Raw genomic sequence first — 7,960 nt, forward strand, 5'->3', positions numbered from 1 at the left:
TTTATTTATTTATTCATGAGACATACAGAGAGAAAGAAAGGCAGGCACACACACAGGCAGAGGGAGAAGCAGGCTCCACGCAGGGAGCCCGATATGGGACTTGATCCTGGGTCTCCAGGATCACGCCCTGGGCCGAAGGCAGGCGCTAAACCGCTGAGCCACCCAGGCTGTCCCAGCGTCCCATTTTTGAGAACTTCCCAGCTTTTTTCACTTTAGATTCTCAGGCCATAGATCACAGGTATATCTTCCCCTTGAAATTCTCAGCTGTCTTCTGAGATCATCGCCTTGTTATCTCAAATTCCCAGTGAGGCCTGGAGGGAATACAGCCTTCAAAAGCCAGCAAATTCCACAGACAGGAGTACCTGAGGTGAAAATGGGGAAATCCAACTGCAAGGGCAGTGAGCTCCGGAACCTTGGGATAAGACATCCCCTCATCTGCCAAGTACGTTTCATTCTTAAACCCTAGGAAGGCTCAGGAGAGGAGGGCAACGTCAAGAAGGAACACTGAGCTATTTTTCTTCATGGTTCCAGAAACTACCATGAGTTGCTCCACCAATATGTTTGGACACTTACCTTAATTCCTTAGGGTGATTTCCAACCACTTCACACCCTACCACCACCACCTGCCAGACATAAGCAGTACAGTACCTCTCGGCAAAGCGGAGGCTCACGTGGTCCAAGAAGGGGTTTCCTCCAACTCCCACTCCCCAGAAAACAGAACAGGTGCCTCAAGACACACTGCTGCTGGTGTCTGCCTCATGGGCCACTTTCAAAGCTGGGGCATGAGGGATCCCTGGGTGGCGCAGCGGTTTGGCGCCTGCCTTTGGCCCAGGGCACGATCCTGGAGACCCGGGATCGAATCCCACATCGGGCTCCCGGTGCATGGAGCCTGCTTCTCCCTCTGCCTGTGTCTCTGCCTCTCTCTCTCTCTCTCTGTGACTATCATAAATAAATTTAAAAAATTAAAAAAAAAAAAAAAAAGCTGGGGCATGAGATGCTTATACTGGTCCAATCAGCAATGCTAATGCTACCTCTGACCATCTTTCAAGGGAAACAGATTCCTCTGCTCTGAGCTCAAAGTTCCGCCGCTCTTTGGCCCCCAGTGACACAGCTTCTCATCCAACAGAACCTTCTGCCACTGAGTGGAAAGGATGCTTTTGGAATGTATTGCAAAAGCAAGCAAACAATGAAAAGCTGGAGGCAGGAGTGAAAATCAAAAAGTGAGTGTGAAGGGTGCCCAGGTGGCTCAGGCAATGAAACATCTGCCTTCAGTTCAGTCATGATCCCAGGGTCCTGGGAACAAGCCCCATGTTGGGCTCTCCACACGGCAGGGAGCCTGCTTCTCCCTCTGCCTGTCGCTCCCCCTGCTTGTGCTCTCCCTCTCTCAAATAAATAAATAAAATCTTAAAAAAAAGTTAGTATGGAAAATGAAATTGTATAGAACCTACGAACCCACCCCCCTACCCCCCACCCCCGCCAAAGGCCTGTCCCAAGGGATGGCCACTATCTAGGCCCTGTCACTACCCTTATGGATGTTCTCTGAGAAGCTTGGGGTCTGAGAACTTTTATAACTTTAAAGGTCACAGGATCTTTTTTTTTTTTTTTTGTAAACTCATTATCAACTTGAAATATTTTCAAGTCATCATCCTCTCAACCTTTATGCATGTAAGCTATTGCAAATGGGTATGTCATGGAATCCGTTTTCTCCTTTCCCATGAAATGTCCTATTTCTGCTACACAGTCCCCTGGTCCCCCTGCAGGTCCCCCTGCAGGCCATGTGTAAGCTGTTTCTCATGGCTTCCTATAAAAACTAAGTCTTCTCAAGGATCAGGCCTTTGGGCCACTTCTCTGATTTTGCTATGACTAACTGTACTAAACACAACACCTTTTGTACTTGGGTGGGGAACAAGGCATTTTCTTAGGGCAAGTGCCCAGTCCAAGGGTGGGAACAGTTATGTTTCCTAGACAAAACGCCAGAAGCCCAACTAAGTTAAGCTCATCCATGTGAGATGCTAAAACTATTTCTTTGTCAGAGCTGCCATAGTCTTGCTAGGGTGGTGGCAGGAACATGGGGTTGAGGTTGCCCAACACAGAAACCTTTTCTGACCTTCAGTCCCAAGAACAGCTTGGCTCCAGAGTGGATATTTGCTAACCACATACTTGTTCCTAAATCCTGGTTTCAAGCTGTTCAGGTGAGCTCTTGGCCACAGCTGTGGTTCATGTGGGTGAGCATCACCTGGAGATATTGTTCAGTGGGCTATGACCCACTGTAGCTCGAGAGACTGATCCGGACGTTGGTGGGGCTGTAGGATCTGCCTTTCAACACCCCCATACCCATCCTACCCACACCAGTCAAGACATGGTGGTCAAGGACAAGACTCTCCTGAACTGCCCACCCCCAATCATGGGGCACACACTGCTATCTAAAGAAGGAGCCACTTCTGTTCCCTGAAGGCATTGGAAGGGTGCTCTCCAGGGCCAGATGACAGAGGCAACAAGTATAATAAGCCTGCCCAGTGTGCTGTGTGAACACACTTCTGGAAGCCCTGGTCTTCTCTCCCCTTCCTAGGGATGCCTGAACACTCACTCCTGGCATCAAGAGGTCAGCCCTGGAAGGAGCTGCCAAGTCAGAAGAGGCACAGCCTCTTCTATGACACATGGGGAAATTCACACAGGTGGGCCAAGCCGCCAGCCCAGAGTCACAGAGTTGGCTGGTAACAGAGGTGCAATGAGGACCCAAGTCCCTTGACTTGCAGATGGTCAGCATCTTTGGAGCACAAAGCTCATGCCAAGCACCAGGGATATGGAGAGAAGTAAGATGAACACCACTGCTCCACTCCTACCCCCATGGAACCCACCAAACAGCAGGGAAAAATGCTCAACATGGGATAACACGACCAATTACACATATGATGGCCACTACCAAGAAGACAAGCTCTAAGAGAACAGCAGCCTGGGAGTCAGAGAAGGTTCTGGGAGAAATGAAGTTCTGCAGAAACCTGTATGGTGACTAGGCAGGTGAAAGTGGGCTGTCTGGGGAGAAGATTCCAGGCAGAGGAAATGAAGCAGAAAGGTGGGAGGTCTGAGGCAAGGCTGGGTGAAGGACCACTAAGAGACAGAGAAATGAGAGGAGACCCGAAGGACTGATGGGAGTCAAACCCCAGAGGATCTCCCAAAACCAGCGAAAAGACAGTGACAAGCTCACATGCACATCCGAAGAGGACTTTGGTGGCTGACTCCAAGTGGAGGAGCATTTGGGGCAGCATGACCTGAAGAGGAAAGAGGACAGTTAGAGGCTGCCATGGTCCAGGCTTGGAACATGATGGAAGGCAGGTGAAGACATGCATACAGCTGAGAGACAGGAAACCTGGGACAGGATGGGAAGGAGCGAGAGAGGGTCCTGGACCAACCCCAGGCCTCCTGTGCACACCTGCCCCCACACCCATCACCTTTTGAAATGCCTCTCATTCTTTCAGACTTTTATCACCTCAGCCTAGACTGTCTTCTGCCTCTGGCAACCTGCTCCTACTGCATCTTACAGATGTCACCAAGTGCTCTCTTCAGATTACTTCCCCACTGTCCATTGGATAAAAATCAAACCAGTACCCTCCATGTCTTGTGTGTAGTCTGGCCAGTCCATCCAGATGTCCCCCACCCTGTGGGGGCCTACTCTGCTCATTCTGCCCTGCAGCCTTAGAAGGTAAGGTTCTCCAGCTCCCTCTCCCCTCTCCGGGTCATCCTTCCTCCACACAACTCCCTTGGGTTCGGCCCAGAATATTCCACTTCTTTTACATCCTCACTAATGCTGCTCATACCCTGTGCTCCTAAACAGCGGGCAATCCCTCGCTGGAATTAGTTTTTAGGACTCTGGCTGAGCCTGGCAATAAAAATAAAATACTTAGAAGAACAAAGAGAGATACAATCCTACTGACAAAAAGCAAACATGGTTGAAACGCCCAAGGCTAAATAGCATCAGATAAGCCTCCAACTATGCTTCCTGCAAAATAAATGGACATGTAATGACATGTATTCTGATACACACCTCTTTCCCTTGTGTCGTGAATATTTTCTTTACAGGCTTCATTTAAAGCTCAATGGGATGGGCACCTGGGTGGCTCAGTTGGTTAAGCATCTGCCTTCAGCTCGGGTCATGATCTGAGGGTCCTGAAGTCAAGCCCCAGCATCAGGCTGGGAGCCTGCTTCTCCCACTCCCACAACCCCTGATTGTGCTGTCAGACAAATAAAATCTTTTTAAAAAATTAAGTAAAATGAAGCTCAGGAGAGAAGTAAGGTAAATCCGAACACCTGAGCCTGAAGCCTATATTGGATCCTCAAGGGTCAATGTTCATGAGAGACCTGGAAGGGAGATGGTGAATGGGAAAGACACAGAGGAGATTCAGACCAGGCATCCTACCCAACTGATGGTAGATCCTTGGGAGAGCATGGGAAAAGGAGGAGGCATCTCCTCTTTTGTCAAGCTCCTCAGAAAATAGAAAACTCACAGCAGATGGAATAGACTTATAGAAAGACCAAGAGAAGCTCCATATACAATTCCTAAAGACCAAACAGGTGAAGAACTCTAAGATGTCATTGGGTAAAACAGTTACAAATGCATACATAAAAAATTGGAAGGAAATTACCCAAATGATCTCTTGGTGTTGTCTTGGTTTCTAGTCCTTTCTACAAGGACAAATATTAACTACATTTGTAATTAACACAGTCACACACATCTTCATACAAGTGTACCTACAAACATGAAGGGCCCAGCATGTCGGTCCAGTGCTCAACCCTAGAGACCTGGAAGGTTCCCTACATCAAGGGGGATCAAGTTACTACGGGGACCAGCAGAGATGAAGGATGGATCCTCCTGGGAGACACTGGGTCTCATAAAACTTCCTTGTGGTGTTTGTCACATTATTAAAACAATAACAGCCCTATAGAGATCTTTCTCACAGCAACCCTGCTAGAGAATTTGGGTGGGGGGGGATTAATACCCTATTACGGATGAAGAAGCAGAGTCTAGAATACGTTAGGGAACTACTCAAGTCCACACATCTTTTTCCTAACCTGCCTTCTGAGATCAGAGCAGGGAACTGGGCCCCAGGTACAGAGATTGCAAACCACACATTCTTTCCATTTTGCAAGAGATCTTCAAAAACACCTTCTTGCTGGATACGTTTTCGTGTCCTGGCTTTGTCCCTGGTATTATTCTTGCCCCCATGGACACCACAGCGGGTATCACATGATTCCAGAAACAGTGATGTCACCATGCCAGGAAGACGCACCTGCCCACCTTAGGCTTCCCAGGTGCAGAATGTCTACTTAAAGGCCAAAAACTTAATCACACCTTAAAATCACAACGAGTTCTTCTTATCCAATGAAATGATTCGTACTCTGTTGACTTGAAAATCACCCAAACTGGCAAGAGAACAGGGATGAGATTTTATTTTTTGTGGTTTTTAAAACCCATATTACTTTTAAGCAGATCATGCAGAAAGAACCCTAAGGTAGTGATAAGCAACCTCAACCCCAAAGAGAACCACATTTTAAAAATCAAAAAATTAAAAAAAAAAAAAACACACACACACACACACAACAACGGAGAAAGCCAGTGTGGGACAGGGTGCCTCTGGTTTCCTCGTGCAGAGTTGACTTGAGCACGTAGGAAGAATTTGGAGATCTTGATGTGAGACACAGAATTACACCTTCAACCCCCAGCCTCAAGGTTGAAGTCCCCCACTCGACAGCTAGTATTCAAACAAGTCTCCCGTGGTTCCAAAAAGTTGCTTCGGTCGGATTCCCACCCAGGGAAGGCACCCAGGAGAGCCTTTAGAAGGGCAAGTCCCGGCTCCGTGGGGGGCTTCGGGTGCCCGGGCGCCCCCCCCCCCCCCCCGCCAGCTGTGCCAGCTGCGCCAGCCGCGCCAGCCGCGCCGGAGAGACGGTGCAGAGCGCGGCCAGGGACGCACGCGGAGGCACCCGGAGGGCCGCGCCCGCCCGCCCGCCGCCAGCTCGCTCAGCCCCCACCCGCGCCCCAGGTCCCCGGGCCCCCCCGACTCGCGGGCCCGACCTCCGACGGAGGCCGCCTTACTCACCGCGGGGCCCGCCAGAACCAGCAGCGCTCGCAGCTCCTCGCGGAAGCCAGACAGCAGCGGGCAGCGCGGCCCCGGGCTCTCGGGGGCTCCTCGGGGCCCGGACTCCTCGACGGCCCCCTCCATGCGCCTGGCGCTCTGCGGCAGGAGCGGGCTGAGGCGGCGGACGGCAGGGAGCTCCACCGCCCCCGCTGCAGTCTCCGCCCCGGGCGGGCCGCGCCTGACGAGCTGGCCCGTGGCCGCGGGGTCCAGCAGCGCGCGCCGCCTGCCCGGGGGCGAGCGCGGGCGCACCTCGTGCACCGCCGCCGCAGTGTGGGCGCTCGCGGGCCTCGCGGGCCGGGAATCCGCAGTGGCCATGAGCTCTGAAAACCGACGGAGAGCCGTCTGGGAACCGGGGACCTCTGTGCCGGGACGCCAGATCCGCCCCGGCTCCGCGCCTCCCTCTATCCCCCGGCCCCCGCCCGGACCCCGCCCGGACCCCCGGCCCCTCCCGCCCCTGCGACCCTGTGCCTCCCTCCACGCCCCGCCCCCTTCCACCCCCCCAACCCCGGACCCCGTCCTGGTGCCTCGCTCCACCCCCCGCCCCTCCCCCGGCCTGTGCCTCCCATCACCCCCACCCCACCCGCGGTCAGTCCTCCCTGCACCCCCCCTCCCTGGCCCCGTGCCTCCCATCACCCCCCACACACGCACACACCTGACCCCCAGCTCCGCGCCTACCCCCCAGGGATTTCAGGCGCGGGTGCACCGCGCACACCTGGGCTTTGCGGGTACCGGGCTCTGCTCGGCCCTCTGCTCGGCACGTGCCGGGAGCTGAGGCTACGCTGGGAATTTGCGTGCTCCTTTTCTCCCGCCAACTGCATTAAAGAACTCAGACTCTACCAAAATAGAGCAACAAGCCCGCATCTTCCAAATAGAACAAATCCGGTTCGCCAGTCTTCCCGGAGTATCTATCCATCAGTCTGAAGTGGGAGAACAAGAGCTTGTGAGTGTCAACAAACTCGAGGCAAGAGACACCTGCCACGTTCTCCCTGGGAGAGCGCAGCAACTTCCTTGCCTCCTAGATCCTCAGTTCCCTCATCTGTAAAATTGAGGTAGTGTCTCCATCACTGGTTTTGGTGAGAATTGAACGAGCTTGTGTAGGTGGACCACTTGCCTTCAGCCGGCTACACAATAATTGCCTAACAAACGTTAGTCACTAGGACGGGATGGTTTCTGTAATAGTCAAAACGCCTTGTATAAGCAAAAAAAAGGGGGGGGAGGGAAACATACATTTTGGGACTCACATAACCAGAAAGTTTGGATTCAGGGATTTTTTTTTTTTTTTGGTATTTATTTGAGAGAGAAACAGAGTGAGCATGAGGGAGGAAAGGGGGAAGCAGGCTCCTTAGCAGGGAGCCCTGGGCCCTGGGGTGAGGGTTGAGGGGCGGGGGGACTAGGAGGCATGGAGGATCTGAGCTCAAGGTAGAAACTTAAAAGAGTGAGCCACCCAGGCATTCCATGATTCAGGGATTTTTTTTTTAATTTTTACTTATTATATGATAGTCACACAGAGAGAGAGGCAGAGACATAGGCAGAGGGAGAAGCAGGCTCCATGCACCGGGAGCCCGACGTGGGACTCCGGGATCGCGCCCTGGGCCAAAGGCAGGCGCTAAACCGCTGCGCCACCCAGGGATCCCTGATTCAGGGATTTTAAAACAAGATCTCTAGTGTTTTCCCTCTCTTCACATTCCCACTGTTTTTTAATTCTCTCCTTGGTTTCATACTCTCTCTGTAGGCAGAGTTTTTTCCTCTGTATGGGGCACCGTAGCCTCCAGGAATCCTTATCTCTTTTTTCACCCTTGCCCAAGCCAGCTAATAAGACTCTCCCCCTC

General features: G+C 52.3%; 1 protein-coding gene across 3 annotated transcripts in view; it reads right to left on the bottom strand.

The window, feature by feature from the left end:
* SLC47A1 (solute carrier family 47 member 1) overlaps positions 1–6,238 on the bottom strand; it is a 36,521-nt gene extending 30,283 nt beyond the window's left edge. For all 3 annotated transcript variants that reach the window (XR_005359584.1, XM_038537050.1, XM_038537051.1), the window contains exon 1: positions 6,093–6,238. Coding sequence is in view for 2 of the 3 variants with exons in the window: in XM_038537050.1 (XP_038392978.1) it covers positions 6,093–6,215 (123 nt within the window). In the remaining variant the exon portion in view is untranslated. The remainder of the gene's footprint in view (positions 1–6,092) is intronic.
* Positions 6,239–7,960: the final 1,722 nt, after the last annotated feature.

Source organism: Canis lupus, chromosome 5 (genome assembly GCF_011100685.1).
Source record: "Canis lupus familiaris isolate Mischka breed German Shepherd chromosome 5, alternate assembly UU_Cfam_GSD_1.0, whole genome shotgun sequence".
Classification (NCBI taxonomy): Eukaryota; Metazoa; Chordata; class Mammalia; order Carnivora; family Canidae; genus Canis; species Canis lupus.